The sequence below is a fragment of the Macaca mulatta genome, chromosome 5, assembly GCF_049350105.2.
Source record: "Macaca mulatta isolate MMU2019108-1 chromosome 5, T2T-MMU8v2.0, whole genome shotgun sequence".
Lineage (NCBI taxonomy): Eukaryota > Metazoa > Chordata > Mammalia > Primates > Cercopithecidae > Macaca > Macaca mulatta.
Genome location: NC_133410.1, coordinates 45490582 through 45516353, shown reverse-complemented (window position 1 = coordinate 45516353; position 25772 = coordinate 45490582). Strand labels below are relative to the sequence as shown.

Genomic DNA, 25772 nt, shown 5'->3' with positions numbered 1-25772 from the left:
TGTACATTTGTGTGTGTAGAATTTAGAATGATTGCATTAAAATACTAAATAGTAAGATTTATAATCGTTAAAATTAAAGCATTGTGTACATTATTATAAGGTGTTATCTCGGGAACATGTATATTAATCAATTTATATGATTTCATAAAGCTTTTGCTGATAAATGGCAAACTATAATAAGTTTCTAGCTAATGACAAGTGAAAAGAAAATAATATTCAACAGTAAAGATCAATAGACAATTGTAAAACCACATAATGGGTACAAAAATAAAATGAATGAATAAAACCTACTACTTGATAGCACAATAGGGTGACTGTAGTCAATATAACTTAATTATATATGTCAAAATAACTTGAAGACTGTAATTGGATTACGTGTATCCAAGGATAAACGCTTGAGGGGATGAATACGTCATTCTCCATGCTGTGCTTATTTCACATTGTATGCCTGTATATAAACATCTCACATTCCCCTTAAATATGTACACCTACTTTGTACCCACAATTTTTTTAATTAAAAAAATGATGTAAATGTAGTTGTGTTTGGAGCTGGAAGGATGAATTAGGTGACCATGCATGCCAGATTCTTCCTCACTCCTGATTCTTTTTTATATCCAGCTTAATGACCCAGCTGAAAAAATTTTTATAGTAAGCGCCATGTTTTATTTCATTTATAAAAACAAAACAAAACAAACAAACAAAGAAACAAACAAAAAAAAACCAGACTGAAAATGAACTGTTTCTAAGGTCAGGATAGGTCACAAGGAAAGGTGTTAGGTGAGAGAAGAGAAGTTCATATACCTAATTATTGAACTTAACGTATTATCCATCCTGAGCTTAATTCAGTTGAGCACAGTAGAACCAAGCGTTCGTTGTGTTTAAGCTATGAGTGTTTATGTACATTTGAGTTATTAACAGTGATCTTGCTATATTATATTATCAGGAAGTAAATCTCATTTTCTTCCAATGCAAAATAAAACAATGGGAAGAAGTTTTGCTTTTCTAACTCTTTGTCAAAGTCTTTTGTAGTATAAGATTCTTTTCATTTTAAATTACAAAACTGCACTTAGACAAACCAAACAAACCAATGTAAATACATAAATGACTAATTATGGGGTATCACCTGGGACCCAATGAAGGACTGATCAACCAAACATCAGGAAAGCTGGGGATGGGGCATTCTTGGTGGCAGAAAATCCTTCTTTCTCTAGTTATGCCTTTAAACGGGCTGCACTACAAATTAGCTATTGCTGCATTTGTTGGTTAAAATTCTCCACTGTCAGGAATGAAAGGCTGGCTAAATTCTGGGGGCTCAGGTGTCTACCCTGTTCTGAGAAAGGACCTGGGGCTATAAACACACCTGCTTAAGGAACCCGCCTGTTGATTGTTTTCATACCAGGTCAAAGTATAGTTCAGTAGGTGGTCATACTCAAATGTGCCTATAAAACTACTGATTTCAGGAAGAAGATTAAAGACCTACTGTAACCTGGAGAAGAAAACAATTCTAACCATCTAATTGGTTGGAATACGGCTTCCTCACTTGTTTTGCTTTTTGATGATTAAAAAAACAATCAATACAAAGAAAAGAGCATACAGAGATTAACTTGTAGAGAATATCTATCATCTATCTATCTATCTATCTATCTATCTATCTATCTATCTATCTATCTAGTTATCTAGCTAGCTAGCTATCATCTGTCTGTATAACTCTTACGTATTTATCTATACAGGTAAGTAATTTTAGAAAATTAGAAGATTATGTGTCTGGAGATAATGTGATGTTGATCAAACCCATATTGGACATTCAAATTAATTATGGCTGTATAAATATAGTTACAGTTTAATCATGTTATATAGTGTAATAATTTTTCTGAACTTAAAAATGTTCCCTCAAATCAATAATTGTCTTTTTAAAACATCCCTTTTGTTTTGCATATATAGTAACTTAAAATAATTTCCACATTTTCTCCAAATCACCTAAATGTACAGGCAGCCGAGATAGGCAGTTATAGGGCTATTCAAAGTGCTTGGACTATCTTCTACCACATTATGAAAAAACAGCAGTGTGTATATTTGACTGTATCATTCTTCCTTCAGCCACAGCAAATTGACTTTTGCTTCGTTTGCTTTTGTAAGCCAGTTTGGTTTCATTTTCTTTTTTTTCTTTTTCACTTTCATTTTCTTTTGCAAGCCAGTTTTAGAGATGACCTACATCTGCCAATGGTGCATCTGTTTGTTGATCTTGTATCAATAATTTACCCTGACCCTAATTAGAAATGATCATTCTACCAGCTTCCTCAGATATCTATGGTCCTTCTCTTTGTTTGAGCTTTGGATTTCTGAAGTCTCCTTGTTTATAAAAAATGGAGTTTGGGAATTTGATTTTCTGTCTCCATGCCACTTTTGGTTGATTTCTGAAAAAGGAAGGATAGCGTGCCCACTTTACCATTTTCAGGAGGAAGTTCTGAATTACCTTTTATAAATACAGTAATGTTTGATATATATACATATTCATTACCTAAGGGTTTATAGAAATATAAGCCTTAAAAGTTTGATGAGGAAACTGTGCCTCAAAGATTTGTAATGATTTGTTCAAATCCCACACTACCATTAAAAGATTAATACTAATACTTAAGCCTTCTATTTTCCATGAGCTTTCCTCTGGGGGCTGCTTTTAGTCATCTTTGCATCCCCAGCATCCAGAAATGCTGGATGCTCAGCCCACAATAAGCACCTAATAGATATCTATCAAATGAAATGTAATAAAATACTTGTTATATTTGTTTAAAAAGTATTAAAATCCCACCTAGAATGTAGTTTACATAAGGCAAAATGCCCAATACATATAAATAGGTGTTCTATTTTATAATAACTACAGGAGTGTAATGCAATGAAAATTAGATACTATTTCATATCCAACAGATTGGAAAAAGGGATTATGTGACTACACATAATAATATATTATGGCTATATGTAACTTTGTGTCATTCAGGGTTACGTAGTTATATGCTAAAATGTAATAACTAACATTCATTAATGTAACATATTAGTTATTACATTTACTACAACAGGGCAATAAATTCATCATAACATTCATAATCTCTGAGGATGGAGAAGAATGTAGAGCGTTTTGCTTCTTAAACTGAGTATTGGTTTCACAGACAGTTGATGGTTACATCATTATCTACTTTTTAAGAGTTTCTAAAACACTTCGTAACTTCCTTTTACTACAACCTCTATGTATGTTTTGAGTAGGAGTCATTTCTCTAAGTAACTAATATATAATGTGGTAAGTATGATCATTGATACATTTGAATCATTGTAATCATTTTACATGTGAATATAATAATTATATGGAATTTTTGGCACTAAGTAGCTGGGAGGCCTTAGTGAAGTCATTTATATGTTTAGAACTCCAGTTTCCTTATTTTTTAATGTAAGGAGTAGGACATGAGGATACCTACACGCTCTTACTTCAAACATTGTATGCTGCTAGAAATGCTTGGTGTGGGTGCTGACAATTTAACATATATAGAACTTTGGTAGAGATTACATGTAACTAATCATAACTTGAATTTGGTTCCTGATTGCTATATAAAAATACATAAAATATCAGTTTTGAGAATGTACCTGTACTTTTTGTTTCATTCTAACCACTTATGCTTTTTCTCAGCTATCTAAATTGGCACGAATACGGATAGCAAGACCATGCAGTCAATTATGTTTATTAATATTAAAATAATAGGAGTAGCAAAATGACCCTCAAAATTAAGTCTGATCAATCACATTCAAATGACAAGAATAATAGTGGTAGTCATGATTTCTGAACATATTTATTTATTTTCTAATTATAAAGGGCAAAAATTTGGATTTCTTCATTGAATATATCTGCCTGTTATCTGGGTTTTATATTGATTCACTGATTAATTTGCTATTAAAATATTGTTAGCCCCACTTACTTTTAAAAAAGAGGGATATGATAACCTCAGATGGTAACAATATGAATAACCAAATTTTATAAGTATTTTAATAAACATGGTGGATTTTTTCCCTGTGAGGAAATAATGACCAATTAACCCAGAAGTGTTTATGAGGAAGTACCGGTGACAAAATATTTATTATATTTACTATCCAGTGAATTTTCCATACATATACTCAGTACAAGTAGCAACTGTCATTTTTTTTCCAATGAATTATGTAAATGACCTCATCAATCATTTTCACTTGCAATTATAACTTTTTTTCACACTGTGGAGGAAAATAGTCTATCACTATTCCTTCAGGATTTACTCACATTCCTCAGGCACCTTAGTAAGCTACTTTGAGTTTCATGTGTGGTTTCTTAACAGATTAATAGAAGAAGCTCCCTCATGTATCAGAACCAGGATGTTTGTAGTAACCTTTATATGAATGAAATATAGGGTGACTGCATAATCATCTAAAGTAGGCCATTTTGTGATGAGAAGCTGCTATTAAAAATCATTTCAGGACAACAAGTGTAAACCAAGATTTTCCTGGGCAAACCTCAATGAATGTTTACTTTATGCATGAAAAATAATTTATATTATTTGACTGACTTTCTGTAGGCATATTTTTTTTTTCTCTAGCAATAAAGATGGATTTTCTTCATAATTTTATGGCAAAGCATGCCTTGTCATTACTTAAATTAACTCTTTGTTATTAATTTGAAACTCTTGTTTGTTATATAGAAGAGTAATATAGTTATTAAAGGTTTTGTTTCACATATAGTAATTTCCTGTGTCATCAAAGAAATCTGTATGATACATTAAAATAACTGAGTTTAGTAAGACAAAAGGAAATAATAATCATATACTAAGTGACTCAAATATTTTCTTTAGTAAATAAGTACAGGTTGCAATTGAATGTGAGAAGAAGTCTTTGAGAAACAGATGTCAAGATGGCCTTAGACATGTAAAAGAGAAATGCTTGGGAAAGATAAATGAGAGGAGGAGGGAGTAGCAAGAGAGGCTTCAGGTAAAAAAAGATGTTTGAAACATATGAAAGTAGGGCGGGGGGAGAAGTAGTTTGGATCAAAAGAATCTGAGTGCAGTACCCTCTAAGAAAGTTTTGTCCAGGCAAGTAGGAATCCTCCAACACAAATTGTCCTTCAGAGGGGTTCCTAGTCTGGCAGGAATGGATCTGAATTAATATTCCTACTGTGTTCAGTTATTGACAGAAAGCAGCCTGAGACAGCTTGGGTCTGGCGCAGACTCGGGGCTCATCCTTAGTATTGGCAGGCAGCTAATGTTCTCACAGCAGGAGAACCAAGTGGCAAATTTTCAGGACTGCCACAATAATTTTCTTAAGAGAATATGATATTCTACCTCTCTCTCTAAAATACTCGATTTAGTTATTCATTTTATAATTAGAACTTTATTTCAGAGCACTATCTAGTATATAAGAAGAAGTTCATTCTTAGGCATTCACGTCAAATTAACTCTTTTTCACATATTTATGTTATACAATGTGTACATGAAGATTTCCAGATACTATTAACATACAAAAAAATTATATGGTCTCACTAGTATAGAATATTGAGTGTATACATTATTCTATTTTTCCATCAAATCTTTTAAGCCACTTTATACATAGATGACAATTAAAACAAATTGTTTTCTGTTATTTTTCATGTAATATTAAATTATGAAAATAATTTGATGTTTTTACAGACTCTCAACAAACAATAGGTGTGTATTTTTTGTTGAGAAATCGTGATTTAAACATGCTTTTATTGTTAAAAAAATTGTACAATCATAGATAATACTATGATAAGCATCTTAATGTCTGATGCTTTTCTGTGTCATTTGATTGAAAATGTTTTCTCCTTTATTAGAAAATGAGACCATCTAGATCAAGATTATAATTTCATTTGTCTTTGTAGTCCTAGCACTTGGCACATTTTTAGTACCCGGTATTATCTCTACAGATGGATAAAAACACTGGGTCAGAGATTGATATCACAGTGCTCTTTTTGTCATACAGTGTGCAACTCCTTGAGTTTATTATTCTACCTTCTCAGGAGTCAAGAGCTGAGACTACCCTAGCCACATACAATCCAAATGTGTCTGCTGACTATGTACTATAGGTTTTGTTGTGGTCTTGTGAATTAGGAAATTCAAAACTGAATCACCCTAGATTATTCAATAAAAGTATACATTGTGCCAGGAAAACTTTAAGGAAGCAGAAAATATGTCTTCAAATTAAATCAGCATTATTTTAACTTATGAGTCTATTGTTTAATAGTTGTGTGTCCTGGAAATTCTATAATCTTATATTTTCTCATTTTAAGGTAGGTATATTAATTTTTAAGAAATTCTCAAATTATTATTTTTTAAAAAATCATACCTGTTTTTTCCAAATAAATAGTTATCCAAAACGTGTAACTGCTGCAAAAATCTCCCAGCTTCCAAAAAAAATCAGGACATCAAACACACTGTAAGTACTATGTTTTTAAAATTATGATGTACTTTTCAATCACCAAAATAACGCCAATGTAATATTGAAAGTAATTCATGAATATTCTGAACATAACTTAGATAGCTTAGAGAAAAGATGTAGATAAATTATCTATAATGAAATTTCTCTTATGTTACTGTCAAAACTGAGGAAAGATAACTTTGTAGTATTATTGAGGTCAATTTTCATATTCTCTACTGCCTGAGAAGAGGGCAATATAAATTACTATCAGCATGTGGATTTTAGATTACCAAAATATTGCTAGTATTAAAAAAAAAACAGAAAAGGCTTTTGTTTTTTTTCTAAAATCTTCCACTTGATTCAATCGTTATTCAAGGAAAGATCAACTGCTTATATGTGCAGTGGTTTGCCATACCTACTAGATATTTCATTCCATAAAACTGAAATTTGGAGGTGAATGAAAACCTAAAATTTAAGTTATTGCCAATATCTCAACAAGTCCAATTAGGAAATCAAACATTCCAGAAGCACACACCAACAGGGATTCTTAATACTTCAGGTTTTTTTTACTTTTATTTTAAGTTCAGGGGTACATGTAAGGATTTGTTAGATAAACTTGTGTCATAGTGGCTTGTTTTACAGATTATTTCATCACCCAGGTATTAAGCCCAGGCCCCATTAGTTATTTTTCCTGATCCTCTCCCTCCTCCCACCCTCCCCACTCTGATATGCCACAGTGTGTGTTGTTCCTCTCCATTTGTCCATGTGTTCTCATCATTTAGCTCCAACTTATAAGTGAGAATATGTGACAACTCAGTATTTCTAATTCCTCAGCTTATATGTACTTATTTACTTAGAGAAAATAATAGGAAATTATTGGAAGGAAATAATATAACAACATTTCTATACTATACACAAGTTTAGTAGAGCAAAATAATTACTGTAATGATGTACTTAAGTAAAAATATGTTAACTGATCTGTTCTCCAGGAATCTATATAGGGTTATAAGTGAAGTTTTGTAATTACTTTATAATAATGCATCCTTAGAAGTACAAGCTCAAAGCATTTTTACTCATATATAAGTGTATCTCAAATTGAAAACAATATTATAGTGTGCTCATTGTGTAGTGTAGGTATCAGAGCCCCAGTTCCACCAGAGTAGCGCCAGTTCTACCAGGTATCAGAATCCCAGTTCTGAATAAATACTGTAGAAAGCATTAGGTATTTACTGCTAGAGGGAAACATATCTTTGAATTATATGTGAATAACTGGAAAATTACAGAGTTTACTTGATTTTACCAAGTTAATCCACTTCTTACAGAGTTTTTCTTCATTTGCAAAGTAATGCAATATGGTAATAGAAGGACCATAGGGTTTGGGGTCTGAGAGCTGGCCTCTGACTACTAGAAAGCTTTCTTGAGGTTGCGTAAATAGCACATTCTATGTGCTTTAGTGATATATTTACTTGAGGGGGCCAGAATTGTTTTGGCAGAGATTTTGCTAAGATTGTTTAACTAAGGTGTTGGTGGTGGGAGAAACTGCTGAGATTTGGAATAGCGGAACTGAGGCATACGTTACTTAACATCTCTCGATTTGTATTCTCAAAGCATTACAAATAAAATTGACCATCCGGAGGCTATCTGCCAAGACACATTAGGTTGTGCTGTGGTAACAAACTACTTCCAAATCCCAGTGGCTTCCAACCCTAAATGTTTATGTCTCACTCAGATTACATGTCCATTTTAGTTCAGCTGTGGCTCTGTCCATGTCACCTTCACTCTGAGAGTGAAGTAATGGAGTAGCCTCTGAGTATGACTGAGTATCACCTGGCAGAAGGATAAGAGAGATGTAATAAACTTCACTGCTATTAAACCCACTGCTTGGTAGTGATGCATGTCAGTTATATACCATTAGCCCAAATCAATCACAGGGTGAGACCTGAGTTCAACAGGACAGGAATGTATAATCCTCCTGCAGGAAGGATTATTACCGATTACAGGAAAGTTAAAAGTTAGTGGGGTGACAAGCATAATTATTTCACAAGAAGAGGAGAAACATTGTTAATAGTACAGTTATTAATCTGTGGAAGATAACTATTAATATAATTATTATAAAGATGAAATAATATAGTAAATTCTTTGAAAGTAAAATTTTAATTTATGCTGTTAAAATCTCATAAAATTTTTTATGTCAATATAAAGATTTTAACTTCACAAGCATCTGCATAAGCATCTTAACAAAAACATCTTCACAAAAAGCAAATAGAGGGCAATGTGAATCTGATGATACAATGAAGTCCACCAACCATCGCACAGATAGCCAACAAAGCAGATGTGATACCCAGGTTGTTACAGCTGATATCTGGGAAATGGAACTGAGAATTCAGGATTTGTTTGACCACTCCACTTTCTTTCACAAAATGAGAGGACAGCACTAAAAAAATACCAAAGAGGTGGCAATCAAAAGTAATAACACTTCTCTCAAGGCCAGGGTAGTCCAACATAAACATCTCGGACTGGCCTGTTCTCTTGTATTCAAATGCTTGATGTATTTCTTAGCAATTCAAATCAGCTTGATAGGTTAAGGATAAAACGAGTGGGGGCTATATTTGCTAAGGTGTTTAGATTCAAAGCAAAAGAGTTCTGAATAGGTACTGTAGAAAGCATTAGGTATTTACTGCTAGAGGGAAGCACATCTTTGAAATATATGCGAATAACCTGGAAAATTACAGATTTACTTGATTTTACCAGTGTTAGTGTTTAGTTTTTCGGACCCCTTTTCACTGGAGAATGAGAGATTTCCTAAAATAGGTGTGTTGTTAAGTCTAGAATGACCTTACTCAAATGAAGATGGAGTTACATATGGGCAATAAAGAGAAGAGTAATTTATTACTTTTGATGAATTCCTTTATTACTGGATGTTTCTATCATAATTCAGAAGTCAGCTGAATCTTTTCACTTTTAAGCACACAGGTGTATAAGAAAGCAATCGTTGGAGAGGTAATACTTGAGTCTCAGTTTTGCTGATAAACAGATTTGTGTTTTTGCTATTTTTCTGTGGTCTTTGGTTTTCTCATTTATAAAAATAACATTGGTAAAATCAAGTAAATCTGTAATTTTCCAGGTTATTCGCATATATTTCAAAGATGTGCTTCCCTCTAGCAGTAAATACCTAATGCTTTCTACAGTACCTATTCAGAACTCTTTTGCTTTGAATCTAAACACCTTAGCAAATATAGCCCCCACTCGTTTTATCCTTAACCTATCAAGCTGATTTGAATTGCTAAGAAATACATCAAGCATTTGAATACAAGAGAACAGGCCAGTCCGAGATGTTTATCACTTCTAGTAAAATGTGATAGTTATGCTTCCTCCCAAATATATGTGCAAGATGAGTCACCTATTGATAATTTGATGATCATAAAATCTTTGACAAAGTTCTTGGAAAAAGATGGCTGGGTTCTTCCGACTTAAAAGAAATGAGCAACAGTATGTACAACAATGTTTTCCTTTTTATTCAAACCTGTCTTTACTCAATTTTTCTTAAGTCTTCTTTTCTACCCATCCATTTTCTATACATTTTACCAGACTAATTATTACATCTTTTCCTGTAACTCTTTACCTTTTAATTTTTATTTTGGTTGTGATGGTTTAAGGTCACCACATATGGGTGTACAGATTGTACGCTATGCAAATTTAGGGGACACCAGTCATATTTTGGGGGAATAGTTTTTATGAATGTTAATGACAGTTGTGGGAGTGCTAAAAATGTGTTTTATTATTTTAATATTGTGTATTTCTGGCACAGAATTCTCATTTTTTGAGTATTATGTCAGGGCACTTTGTATGACAAATGTGTTGGTCTTACTAAATATAATGTTATTGTGTAATACCTTTTTGTCTGCCATTATGACTTTCCTACTCAATTCTAATCTCCTTAAACCATACTTTCATACATGATTTGAATGAACTTTCTACCATCCATTTTTTCTTTGAATTATTTAGTGTTGATAAGGCAGATGATGAAGATGATGAGGATTTAACAGTGAACAAAACCTGGGTCTTGGCTCCAAAAATTCATGAAGGAGATATCACACAAATTCTGAATTCATTGCTTCAAGGCTATGACAATAAACTTCGTCCAGATATAGGAGGTAAGTTTGAGTTACCATTCTGGGAATTTGATGACTATTAAACATATCATTACTGGTACTATTTTAATCATTTTTTCTTATTCTTTGAGTGTGTGGTGTATGTCAGAAAATCTGCTGAATTTGAGGATTATTGGTTGGAATGGTCACTAATGTTTTGAGGAGTTCACAGTCTGAAATAAGAAGAACGAAAAAAAATGTAATTATTTTCCAACTGCTACAACAATATCTGACAGAGTTTTGATAAAACTGCCTAAGACTGAGAAATACTTCATAAAAGAGCTAATATTTGAAAGATAAGATATAGAATAATGACCATTTTTACAAATAATGAATATTTTACATTCTCATTTCCAAAATTATAATTTTTCATGCCATATTGCACTGGGTAAGACTAGAGTATAATGTTGAATAGTCTCAAATTGTTTCTGATACCTGGTAAAGCAATCCCTATTTCCCTAGTAGGTATGATGTTTGCTTAAACGTCTTTTTTAAGGACAGTTTTTTTCTTTTTTTTTGTTACATTCTCTTCTTATTTTGCTAGGGTTCTTTCTTTCCCTACACATCTACAAGTATGTGTGATGTGAAAACACAGTCTTCAAAACAGGTTTTTTTCTGAGTATATAAAAATGTCAGAAAGCTAGAGAGAAATGTGTTTAAGAAACTGAACGGTGATAGGGAAAAGAAACAAAAGGGAGAATTTTGTGCTCAACCCTGGCATCATATATTAGTAGTATTTGCTATGTATCTATATGGGCAGTGAATTTCTTGCATTTAATTAATGTTTGGTTTATTTTAGTATTTTGGAAGTTTCACGTTTTTGTTCTAGTTTTACCTTCGTACTTTTAATAGCCTTAGTCTTTCATTTATTAGCTCTTTATTCAGGATTCTCAGTTGTTATTGATATTATTTAACTCCCACATACTGTCCATACAACAATTAATGATCTTTTTCTGTTTTCTTTTTTTCCTTCTCCTTTGCTTTATTATTTTTAATTACATATTTGTCACAATATGTACTATTTGCAAATTTGTTTAACAGCATTTTCCCAATCTTTGTTTTAGTCTTTGGGCTCTATCAATGTATGCTGGAGGCTATATTCTTTAGGAAGCTAACACAAGAACACAAAACCAAATACCACCCATTCTCACTTATAAGTGGGAGCTAAATGATGGGAATTCATGAACACTAAGAAGGGAATAGCAGACACTGGGTGGAGGGTGGGAAGGAGGGGAGGAGCAGAAAAGATAACTATTGGGTAATGGGCTTCATACCTGGGTGATAAAATAATCTTTACAACAAACCCCTATGACATGAATTCATCTACGTAACAAACCTTCATGTGTAACCCCGAACCTAAAATCCAAGTTAAATAATAATAAAAAAAATTCTTATCATTGGTCTATTTTGCTAAAGTTATTTTAGTCAGCTCTTTATTTAGTAGATTTTTCAGAAAGTTGTTATATGTAAAAATTATTTTTCTATTGATTTGAAACTTGAAGGGCTTAGTGGCTATATAGAAAATCCTCAATTTATGTTTTCTTCCACTGACTTTTCACTTTCATAGCCTAATCACACTGGTAACTTGCTTTGTGTGTTATTTTTGAAAAGTCTAATGCCAGTCTGTTATTCAGTCCTTGTAATTTACTTAATCTTTTTTTTTTCCTCCTGCAAGCATTTAAGATTTTTTAAGAAACCTTTCAAATGAAGTATTTTCTTAGTATATATTTCAGAGTTGTTCAATTTGGGTAACCGTTTTTCTAGACACTGTTAAATTTTTTCAAAATGTAATTTCAGGTTTTTTTTTCAACCTTGGGAAAAGGCATTTACTTACGTATGTATGTATTTATTTAGGAATATAAAGTTGAATATTTGTTCTGTTACATTGTTTTGGTTTTCTTCTTCATGAATTCCCACTGTAGGTGTGTGAGTCACACTTTGCCTGCTTTGTATCTGCACAATATTCTCTGTGACTTTCTGACTTCTCTTTATGTCATTTGTATTCTCTTCATTTTTTTCCTGCCTATTATTAAGCTGTTTTAGTTGATTCATTGGTGACCATCATAATTTTGTCTTTTTCTTCTGTTTTTTTGAAGTTCAACCAATTCTTTATTTATTTTTTCCTTTTTGTGTATGTGTGTGTGGGTGAGAAATGTATTTATCTTGCTGAGTTTCTGAATTATTTTATTCAAGGTGATTTTTTTCTTATTCCTAAATTTTTGTTTGAATATACTTAACTGTGGGGAGTATTTTCTTACAGTTTCTTCTGCTTATTATTTTGTGTAGGAATTTTCCACAATTGATTTGTATTAGATCTTGATATCTTATTTCTGCAATAACTATTTTGTCCTTTTAATTTTGTGGTTTGTGGGTGTTCTACAAGATCTTATCTTATTGATGTATTTTAATGTAATGATAGCAAAGTTCAGACTGTGGATTTGACTGTGGTCGGGCAGAAATTCTATTACCTCCAATTCATTGATTCTTCTGTTACTTGTAGAAGCATGAGGTAGTCCCCTTGACTTTTCCTTGTCACTATACAATTTCCTAAGCTCACTTCTGTTTTTGTTTTTGACATTTTTCGTGGCCCAGAAACAACCTATTTTGAATATCACTCTTTTATATCACACGTACTTGTAGATCCTTTTCCTCTTAGTTCTTGTACTGATCTCCAATATGTTTAAATACTTTCGTATTAATGGTATACTTACTTTCTTCAGTGGACTTTGGGATCTACCTTAGGTCCATCACTGACTTGCTTCTGTCTTATACAAAGCCTATTTCAGGCTGCTGTGCCCACCATAAACTGTTGCCTTAGAGTAGAGGTGAGACAATGTTTGAAAGATTTGTTTCTACGATTTGGTATTTGGGATCTTATTTGTTTGCTTATTTGACTTTTATGCTCATTTTGAAGTGTGGGCATTTTTTTTCTTCAAGTTATGCTGAAGACTTAATTTTTGTTTACTTCTATTTTTCCGTTTTTTTGTTTTTTTATACTTTTTGAAGGAAATATTGGGAGATGAAGACACAGGGAATTTATGTAAATTTTCTCATGTACTGCTTTAGAGTTTTACAATTTATTTCTTTGTAATTTCTACTTTGTCGTATGCAGTAGTTAGTGAATATTGTTTAATTTTAAAAATTAGCCGGTGTTCTATGTATATTTTTGTTATTGATTTCTACATTAATTTAATCTGGGTCTGAAAACATACTTAAGTCAGATTTGTAATTCTTGTTGCTCAAATAATCTATACATCTACTGAAAGAATTGTGTTAAAAATCTCTGACTACAATGGTTGAGTTAGCCTTTTAAAATTTTTTTAGCCCAGTAAGATTTTGCTTTATACATATTGAAATTGTTTTAGGTACACACAAATTTAGGACTGTTATATCTCTTTTTAAAAAAGAAGTTTAACTTTTATTTTTATGGATACATAGTGGATGTTTATATTTATGGGGTACGTGAGGTATTTTTATATACAAATACAATGTGTAATAATGACAACAGGATAAATGGGGTATTCACATCAAGTGTTTATAATTTCTTTTTGGTACGAACATTCCAGTTATAATCTTTTGGTTATTTTTAAATGTATGATATATTGTTATTGATTGTAGTCATCCTGCTATGCTATCAAATAATAGATCTAATTTATTCTATTTGACTATATTTTTATACCCATTAACCATCCCTGCTACCCCACCTCACTACTCTCTGGTAACCATCATTCTATTCTAACTATATGAGTTCAATTGTTTTGATTTTTAACCCCTACGAATGAGTGAGAACATGTGATGTTTGTTTTTCTGTGCCTGGCTTGTTTCACTTAACGTAATGTCATCCAGTTCTATCCATGTTGTTGCAAATGACAGACTCTTATACTTTTTTTGTGGCTGAATAGTAATCAATTGCATACATATACCACATTTTCTTTGGGATGGTTACACCTTCTGTTAAATAACAGTTTTATCATTAGAAAACAATCATTCTGGTCTGTAGAATACATTTTGCTGTAACATTTAATTTGATTGATATTATATATCTACATTTGTTTTCTTTGAGTTATGATTTGACTTTTATTTATTTATTTTTTTTAAGATGGAGTTTCGCTCTTGTTGCCCAGGCTGGAGTGCAATGGTGCAATCTTGGCTCACTGCAACCTCCTCCTTCCGGGTTCAAGCAATTCTCCTGTCCCAGCCTCCCGAGTAGCTGGAATTATAGGCATGCACCACCACGCCCAGCTAATTTTGTATTTTTAGTAGAGACGTGGTTTCTCCATGTTGGTCAGGCTGGGCTCGAACTCCTGACCTCAGGTGACCCACCCGCCTCAGCCTCCCAAAGAGGCTGGCATTACAGGCATGTAATGGGATTACAGGCATGAGTCACCACTCCTGGCCGATTTGACTTTTTAATCTTTTTTCATACTTTAGTTTTCAGCATTTTTGTGTCCTTCATTAAGTAATTTCTTTTAGGAAATATGTATATTGCTTCCGTTTCCTAGTCATCAAGTCTGACAATTACTTTCTTTTAAATAGAGTGGTTAATGCAGATATGTTTAAGGTAATAATTGAATATTTTGTGTTAAATCTACTATCTTTCTATTGTTTTCTGTTTTGTTAATCTGCTTAATTCATTCTCTACTGCTTATATTTTTCTCTATTTTTCCCTTTTTTGAATTGATTAAATATTTGTAGTTTTATTTTATCCTTCTATCGTTGCATTGTATACATATTCATTTATAAGTTTTAGTCAGTAAAATATGCACTTTATTACATTTAATCAGAAATCAGTAATTATCATAATTCAAAGAAAATTCAAACCTTTTTCCATAAACTACAGAATCATTTTGCTATTATGTCCATATATTTTATTCTATATTTATCTGAAATACCAAAAGACATGATTATTATTGGTTTTAGGTGTTTAAAAGCAATTAACTTATACCAATAAATTATCCTTTCTGGTGTTAATTCCTTTCTTAAATACCCTATTTCCACTTATAAATATATTATCTGCAGTATTTCTTTTGGTGCGAGTCTCTCGAAATGGAATATTTCAGTTTCATATGAAAATTATTTTGTATTGCCTTCATTTTGAATATTTCCAATGGATATGGAAACCCTGTTATCTCCTTTCCAAACTTCCTAAATATCACTCAATTTTCTCCTGACTTTTACTATTTCTGTTGGGGAGTCACATTTCAACATTAATCTTGATATTTTGAAGATAAAATGTATTTTATCTCTGGATAACTTCAACATTTTCTTAGTCTTTGATTTTCTACCGTTTTATTTTAGTGTCCCTAGATTTGTTTTGTTTCATATTTATATTGAGGAGTTTATAGGACCTCTTGAATCTGTGGGTTGAAACATAGCTGCTTTTGAAATTCTTGGCCTGTATTTCGTCAGACATTTTTCTTCTGTCTCAATTTCTCTGCAACTCCACTGCGGGTATGTTTGACCTCTGCCGTGTCATTACATCTCATACGCTCTTCTATAGTTTTCTCTCTACTCTATTTGTGTTTCAATCTGCTCTTTATTACAGACCTCATTTCCCATTCAGTGTTTCTCATTTGTAGTATTTACACCCAATTTTTATATCATTTTCAGGTATTCTATAATATTTGCAATCTTTTCATTTATTTTCTTACATATATATTAACTGAAGTTATTTTAAAATCTTTGATCATTACAATGTCTTGATAACTTGAGTAACTTTATAAAATTTTATTTTCCATTGTATCTCTCTGTTTAAGGTTATGTGGTTGTATTTCATGGAATGTTTCTTAATTTCATGTTGAATGTGAGTAGGGTATGTGAAAAATAATGGAGATTCTACATGGTATTATTTTCTTCCAGAGAGGACTTAATGTTGTTTCGATAGTGAGATTGAGTAAAGAAAATCACTGTCATTTGGTCAGAACTAGCATAAGTTCCTTGCTAAAACTTTTATTTTGCCTAAGACCCAACCATTTGAGATACATGGACTGACAGCCTGAGGTTTGTTCCAGGATCCTCTCTTCTTGGTTGGCTAGACATCCCTAAAATAGCTCAACTCTCTTCATGTTGTTTTAGATGCTTAGGAGCTGCTTATATTTGGTTTGTCAACATCACATATGTACAATTTAGAAAACAAAAAATGCCTTGAGGGGAAATCACATGTAGAATGTTTGATTAAATTCTGTGTGTGTGTGTGTGTGTGTGTGTGTGTGTGTGTGTGTGTGCGCGTGTGTGTGTATTCCAGGGAAATCCTAGCTGTCTTGATAGCCCTTAATTTCAAGTTTTGTCTCTCTAGCCAAATAAAAGAGCTAAAAGTTCTAAGCTGATCTGTTCTGTTCAGTCACTATTGCTGTGCTGTCAAACAGCAAATATATCAAGGGGAAATAGTGGCCAAAGAATAATGTAGAACTCATCTCATTTTCATTATTTTCGGGAAACTGTTACATCAAATTCTAGCTATCTGGTTTGCTGTGCTTTCTTCACTATCTGTGTGTTTTTATTAAAAAAATGCATTTTATAGTTGTCTTTATGGTGGTGGATATTTTGATATCAATTAAACAACAAAGGAAGCATCAGAAGTCTGTATTTCTGTTTTACTCCTTATACTCTACTATAATTATTTTGTGTCTGTTTTCTCTAATGTAAGTTCCCTAAAACTATAAATCACTGTATTCTTAATTGCTAAATCAATGCTTAAAATATAAACCAGGTTCTCTTAATATTTACCAAGTATTTGTAGAATAGAATCCATTGTATATAGTCTTTTTTAGTCCATGTGTAGGTATTTTGATAGTTGCCCTGCTCCATGAGTTTTGCAGTTTAAGTACATTTATTTCAGATCAAGCTATAAATGTTCAAATTTTATATCCACTTGGGATAGCATCACTGTGTTTAATACATTAAGTTAAATATGTCCTGGATACCTTGATAACTGTATCATGCATAGTGGCATTTTTTTCTGTGCATCTGACTGTATATACATCATAGGTGACTTAATGTTGAAATAATTTTTGTATGTATAGCTTTCTGTCCAAAATATGTTTTAGTAACCTTTGTCTTTGGTGTTGCTATGAAAACTTATATAACCAACTTATTGAGGTCTTCTGAACTTAATGGAGAATTAACATAAAAAGGTTTTGTTCATCCAGTTAAGCTTCTATTGCTTTATGATGAATATCATAAATGATGATGAATATCATATGATGAATATCATGCAGTGGCATGATCACAGCTGACTGCAGCTTCAACCTCCTGGGGCTTAGCTTAGCTGATCCCCCCACCTCAGCCTGTGGAGTAATTGGGACTAGAAGCATGCCACAGCCCGCACAGCTAATTTTTGTATTTTTTGTAGAGATGGGGTTTCACCATGTTGCCCAGACTGGTATCAAACTCCTGAGCTCAAGCGATCTGTCTGCCCCAGCCTCCCAAAGTGCTGTGATTACTGGCGTAAGCCACCATGGCCAGCCTATTTTCCTACTTCTTAACAACTTTTTCAAGTAGATTCTATGACTTTCCAAACAGTTTCAGTTATTTAAATAGTTCAACCTAATATAAAAAATTTAATATCCAGATTAAAAGACATCCTCTCCTGAGACGCAGGGAAGATAAGCCCCACTAGGGTGACACTGTGGGAGTCGGAGGATGGTAAGAAAGGGAGTAGTGTGGCCTGTTGTTTTATTCCATCTCTTTATCTCTTCTGTGTTTCTAGTGATGGGGACATGGGGGAGATATAAAGAAGACTAGTCTACATGTTTTAACTGGGCATAGTTGCAACCTTAGTCTTGTTACTCGTTACTTCTTTTTGGGATAACGCCAACTGGCCTTAGGTGTAAGTTAAGGGCTAGATGTGTAAATAATGACTTTTATGGTTAGGAAGTATAAATAATTTTTGTTGTTTTTCATAGGCATTTTATTGGCTCAATTCCCTGGCTTAGGAAATCTGGATGCTTATCTGTATCTTCCACCTGCCTTAACTCCTTTCAGCAGCAATCTAGTCGGAAGATATGTGCTGCTGATGCACAACTCTCTTGAGGTCAAAAATCCTGTGAGATGCTGCTAACCACGTTATTTTCTTTTGGCGTGCTTTATAGCCACAAGAAAACAAAATATCCTAAAAGTGCTGAAGAGTAGATGTGCAGCTCTTCCTCTGCTTATTCTTCTTTAAGTCCTATCACTTCTAGGTTTCCTTTTTCCCGATCAGGTATGGGAGCAAGAGCAGGTTGCCAAATCTGCTGCTTAAATGTATATTTAAGTAGAGAATGAGAAACCAGTCTTCAATTTTCCTGAGAAGACATTCTAGGGAGTACACACACACACACACACACACACACACACACACACACACACGCCATTTAAATATAGATATATGGGGTTTGTTTGTGTGTATTTTGTAGTGGGATATACACTACATGACACCTGTATTATAAGGTGCAAAAAGTAATTTATAATGAAATATTTGAAATTCTATATGAAAATGCTCAGGTTTAACTACACTGAAGGAAATTATGAAGCTGCCAGATGCTTGCATTTATACAAAGAATGACTGTATATTAGAAAGCCCACATAAATCAAGAGATATAAGTGTGTCTTATCAGTGACTCCAGTACTATGAGCAACATTGTAGTTGATGATATGGCTAGGTAAAATGGTGTAAAACATTTTGTAAAATTCAGAACAAAATAAATACCATCTTCCTGTGTTTTATTTTTCAGGAATTCCTGGCAAACACAAAAATACTTCGTGGTTACATGTAAAGAAACTTATCTTCTAGGTTCAGACTATAAGGCATACTGTTTTATACTGTTTTACCTATAAGAATGCAAGACAGGATATTCAAAATCTTGTTAAATATGGGACAATTTTTCATCGCATATGACTGTTTTATGAAGTTCTAGGACTTCATCCACTAAACACTATTACTAATAATCCCAATTTTTGTGACGAACACAAACAGCTGCCCAGAAATTTTCAAAATAATTTACAGGAGACATGGTGTTCTCATTGAGAACCACTGGTGAACATTGTTCAGTAAAACTTACTGAAATGATAGAAATGTTGTTCTGCATTGCCCATTTTTGTAATCTCTGGCCACAAGTGGCTGTTCTGTACTTGAAATGTGATTAGTGTGCTTATGAAATATTTTTATTTCATTTAAATGCAATTAATTTCTATTTAAATTTAAACAGCCATATGTTTCTACTAGCTATAGTATTAGCTCAGCCGTAAGAATCTACTTATCCCTATGCACCTTTTCATCCATATATATCTACATGTAACCTGGGAAGGTTGTCAAGTGGTGTTTGACATTTCCTTGTTATTTAAGGCCTCAGAAGTATCTAAACTCAAGCTTGGCGTCTATCTTTGGGTCAAGGACTTCTACTGTATAGTCTAGGGAAACTGGAATGTGTTAATCATAAGTCAAAGTCTATGTGTGATATGGGCCTGGAGTTTTCCTTCTTGGGACATGTTTATAAGCTCTACCATTTAATAACTATAGCCTTTCTGTTAACTAGATCAAGATTTTATTTTTCTCAATTTTATAACCTGTAACATTATTTGCATTTTTATTTACTTTTGAAAAATTGATTTCCTACTGACTTTTTCCTGATTCATGGATTATTTTGTAATGTTACCTAATATCTAAATATTTGGGGATTTTTAAAGATATATTTTTTGTTAATAATTTCTATTTTAACTTCGTTGTGGTCAGAGAATATACTTATATTATTTCAACCTTATATAAGCATGATACAATAATCAAAACCAGGAAGATAATATTGATATGTTACTACCAGTGAATACTTGGCCCCACTTCCCAATTGTCTCAATAACATATTCACAGAAGGATGATTCAGTTCAGAAATAATACTACATTTTTGTTGCTTCACTGGTGAATTTCAAAAAATATAGAGGAAAGAACTACTATAAGTCTTACACAAATTCTTTCAAAGAAATAGAGAAAGGATACTCCACTCATTTTATTAAACTAGCAAAATCCTGATAACTAAACCAGACAGGGATATTACTAGAAGAAAAATTATACACTCATATCTCTCATGAATGTATCAGTTGAAGGAAACAGTTGGTACATTTATGAGAAGTGATTATTTGCAGATAAAAACAGTTGTCTCCCTGAATAAACTTTCAGAAGATCTTCATAGAGGCTGCTCTGCCTATGGAGTAGCCATTCTTTTATTCCTTTGTTTTCTTAAAAACAACAACAACAACAACAACAACAACAAACACTAGCTTTCACAATAAAAGAAAATATTCATAGAAATTTGAGTAGTTAGATAAAAAGTAATCTGTATATGGGCAAGGACCAGAAGACGGTCCAAAAACAACCAGTTGTGTAAGAGTGCTCACCTAGTGGTTGCTTTCTTTCTTGGAATTGTACGTATGTCATTTACGAACAATAATATACTCGGTTGAATGAAATATTTAAATTTGAAGTAAAATTTATATAACATAAAATAAAGAAAAAAATTATGTATGATAACTTCAATATCTGAATAAGTGGGACTATTTCTCTTTTTTAAGGCCTATTCTGTGACAGTAAGAAAACCTATAAAACTCTACAGGATTAGAGTTTTTAATTGACCTAAATTAATTTTAATATACAAAAGTGACCGAAAATCTACATAATCTGCTAAAGGTATCTTAGTTAAATTAGAATAGTGTGTCCAAGAAAGCATGATTAAAATCAATTAGAAAGAAAATATTTTTTAAATCTATTGTAGTTTATCTTTTCTCACTGATATACCAATTACCCACCTCTACATTTGGCTCTCCTAATTATTGCCTTTGCTACTTGGAATTTGAATGCGGAAACTTCATTGATCACACTGCTTTTCTCTTTTTAAAATTTTAAATTTTTCTACCTGTTTCTATTTTCTGGATGGTCTTTAAATTGCCCTGAACCTCTATTCTTTCTATATACTGACTCCCACTGGGAAAATATCTACTTATATCCTGTGGAGCAACTTAAAGCAAAGTTCTTAGAATAACAGCACAGAAAGAAACCTTGCAAAAATAATCCAGTGCCATCTCTACCTGCCTTCACACACACATATATGTGTGTGTGTGTGTGTGTGTGTGTGTGATTTGCCGTGGCAGTACATGGTTTTCCCATGCATTGTTATGCTATTGCAAAAAAGAGATCTTTAATCTCCATGTGTATTGATGAATTAAACATAGTCTGTGCTTACTTTCAAGATGTTATTTAGAGTCTGGAATGACAATTCTCTGTTAGTTTTATTTTTCTAGTTTTAAATTAAAATATAATATTTTAGTTTTTGAACATCACTCATATCTTGCAATTGAATAAACTTTGGATTGAGAAAATGATAGTACTAAGAAAGATTACTTAGTCATTTCCAAGAAGTGAATATTTATGTAATATTACTCGTAAGTATTGTTCATACTATGAATCAAAGCAACAATGAGTCATTGTTAAGAAGCAATTACAGATTTCTGGGTTTTTTTCTTAATTATATTTTAAAGCATGTCACCAGTCGTGATTTCAAAACTAATACTGCTGCAGAGTCAAGGATCAGATCAAATAGCATGTCAAGTTTACAAAATGGAAAACAGAATAACTCAAAAAGATTTGTCAGAGCTTTCAAATACATATTTAACAATTATTAACTAAGTATCATCTATATTAGTAGCAGTATTGGACTTACTGATGTGATTCTTCTTTTGTCTCATTCTGGGTGCACTTGCTGTATGCACATCATAAAATACTTCACTGTCTCTCATTCTATGTAACTCATGCCAAGATGCCAAAGTTAATGTTTTTCTAACGTATATGTTTATCTTATAATTGGCTAAGAAACGTTGATATCAGGAAACCAAGACAGTTAACTTATATCTATAACCTTCGACATCATAAATGTAGAAAACATTTATACTCTAAAGAAAATTGTCCCAGGAACAATTTCTCTCTCAATGTAGACAATGTTCAGCTTTGAGTATGTAAAATAAAAGTAGGCACTTGACATTTGCTGATTTATCAGTTTAACTGAAAAAAAAAGTCTTATTATATAAGAATGGTATATTGTTTATATCAGTTATAATCACTTATAAGTGATAATCAACATACTTACAAATGGAACTAATAAATCTATTGCCTTGTTTTTAATTGACTTTCATAAAAATCATTCTGTTAATCTAACTATAATTAGCTTAATTTTATATTTATTGGCTATAATTCATAGCTAGTCAGAAACAAATTAGAAACAGTTAAAGCAACTCATCTCAGAAGTCATCAGTCTACGTTACATTGTAAAACCTTCCATAAACCGTATGACCTACTTTTATTTAAGATATCTAATTGATGGCTAGCAAAGGAATTGCATTTTCAAGTATTGTGTAGATCTAGAAACATAGTTTTGTATACTAAAATTAAATCTGTGTTATTAAATATGTATGCCATATAATAAAATTTTTGCTTGAGGAAAAACAAACTATGTAAGTGTCGTGTGTTTTATTAAGTGTATTTTTAATTGCAAGGGGTAAAAATATTATTCTAAAATTTGATAGACATTGTTTTGCAAAATGCTTCACATTTTTCACTGATGTTTGGTAGCTTGAGGGCTCTGTCAGATTGAAAAATGCCAAGATCTGGAGACTGAGACTGAGTAGATATTCAGTCTGGCAGACTTGTGTGTGTATTTAAAGAATAAGTACACCTTGCCTGGTCAATCACAGCGTTGCGATTATGAGTGAGAAGTACCCTGTCATATAGGAAACATGGATGAAGTTTGAAAAAGATAACTGAGCATGAATGACTAAAAACATGCCACAATAACAGAAACTTTCAGTCTACAAGGTCATTTTTCTGCATTATCTAATGTGCTTTATCTCTATATAATTATCTGTGACTGATCTGCAAAATGTAAAGATTGTTTTTATAATGGCTACATTTTCACATTTCATAATAAAATATGTTTTATGATTGAAATGGTAAGATGTAAGTAGTTATTAAGATTTCTTTAAAAATAAGATTTATTTAAAACAATGTCTAATCATATCTTTGACCATTCTTCTTGTTGGTATTTTGCAGTGAGGCCCACAGTAATTGAAACTGATGTTTATGTAAACAGCATTGGACCAGTTGATCCAATTAATATGGTGAGTAAGAAATATTAAAAATAATTATCTGCCATTGAGATCTCTCAAGTGTATACCTCCAAAATAGAATTTGTATATGAGTAATTTTTTATACTTAATTCTGAATGAATTCAGATCAACATGTACAATTACTTTGTGCCAGGTATTGGCAACTGGAGCTAAACTACACCTGTATCTAAGAATCTGTGTCTTGTTATTCCAATGTGCTGTGTTTGGTAGAACTATGCAAGGGCATAACAGATTATCATCTGATCCACCAAGAAGAGGTCCCTGAAGAAATCTGGAAAGAAAAAAATCAGAAAGCCTGAGGGGAAAGTAGTCAATCAGAGAGAGAAAACAAAGGACTTACTGGCAGAGAAAGCAGCATGCATAAAGTCACAGAGGAATGAAACAGCCTCATAAGATCAGGGGAACTTCCAGCAATTTGATGTTACTGGAATACAAAGTGCAAAGTAAGAAATTGAGGCAACAGGGATATTGAAGGACAGTCTTGTAAGCCATCGTAATAGGAAGCTTGTAAATTGTATTATGTATAAATGATATCCCTTGGGATAAGAGAAATGACAGGAAATATTTTACCAGGGGAGTATCAAAGGCAGATTTACATTGCTTAATACATTTCTCTTATAGTAATATAGAAGATGGAGGTAAGAGTCCAAGTTAGGGTTACAGAGACCCATTACAGTTTATTGTATTAGTCCGGACAAGAGATCTTCAAGGGCTTACTTACTGTAGTTGCAATCAAGCTGGAGATGACAATAATACATTAAAAAAAATAGGTAATTTTTTGAGAATTTGGTGACTTATTATGTGTAACCTGGCTCCAAGGTGTAGAAATGAAGATACTTTGAAGATGGTAGAGTTATTATCCCACGTAGGAATACAGTGTAGGCTTATGTGCCCCAAATCCTCATGGTGCATTCGGGAGGAACTGTCCAGCAGCATTTTGCCTTATAGATCTGCTATCAGGGAAGATGTTAGCACAAAATATAGATGTAGATGAGAAAGAGAAAGAAGACAAGAAGAATATAATAAAGCTTAAGACATCAAGAATGTGTGAGATGATCTAAGAGAAGATTCAGATTAAGACGATCGCAGATCTGAGGACCAGATGGTGTAATGAGATGAATGTATATGAAATATAGTTGCCAGAAAGAGAAGCACAGAAAGGGGACATATTCAGAAAAGTCAGAAGGGTAGGAACAAAAATGAGAGAAGATGGTATTACAAAATCTGAGAGAGTAAAGACGATAAAGAAGGAGGGAATCATAATGAATTACAAATGCACATGAGAATACAATAAAATGGATTAGATTGTGATAACTGGCATTGGCAAGTAGGTGGTGTTAATTATCTTTGTTAGGAGAAATTCAGTTGGAATGGCGAAGGCAGGAAAGGGATAACAACTGGATTGTACATCCCTCCTTCATCTTCAAAAGTGGCCTCATGTCCAAACTTTTTGCCATGGAGCCCTGAGAATATATATGGTTCTTTCAGGGATAGTCATATAGTCAAGTGCTGATTTCTGGGAGCTAGGGAGTGAGTGGGAATGTAGATTTAATTTTGTAAACTACTATTTTGAGAAACATGGCTTAGAAGATGAGATAAGAGTATGGGGGTAGAGAAGGTAGAGGAGAGAAGAGGAGAAATAAGGAAGGGAGAGAGAATATGAGAAAATATCAAGACAGAACAATTTAGAATAAAAATTGAGAATGTGTAATATTCATTCTTTATGTTATATACATAGAATAAATAGTATTTTATTACTAATGAAGAACAAAATTAACAATGCTAATATAAGCAACAGGCATTATTTTAAAAAAGACTTTACAATGTTCAGTTCCAAACGCTAATGATCCCATTTCTGTGAGTCAGACTACTGAGTCCCGTTGAATGCATTCAATAACGTCTTGTACTCCTCTCCTTCGCTTTTGCCTTTGGTATTAGTTGGCTAGGGTTGCCACAAAAAAGTAGCACAGACTGGTGGCTTAAACAACAACAATCTATTTCTTGCAGATATTGAGGCCAGAGGTCCAAGATCAAAGCCTT

General features: G+C 32.7%; 1 protein-coding gene across 1 annotated transcript in view; it reads left to right on the top strand.

Annotated features, from left to right (window-relative positions):
* GABRG1 (gamma-aminobutyric acid type A receptor subunit gamma1) overlaps positions 1–25772 on the top strand; it is an 83701-nt gene that overhangs the window by 18791 nt on the left and 39138 nt on the right. Inside the window, exons 2-3 of the mRNA XM_015138325.3 lie at positions 10444–10592; positions 23656–23723. Coding sequence (XP_014993811.3) covers positions 10444–10592; positions 23656–23723 — 217 coding nt within the window. The remainder of the gene's footprint in view (positions 1–10443; positions 10593–23655; positions 23724–25772) is intronic.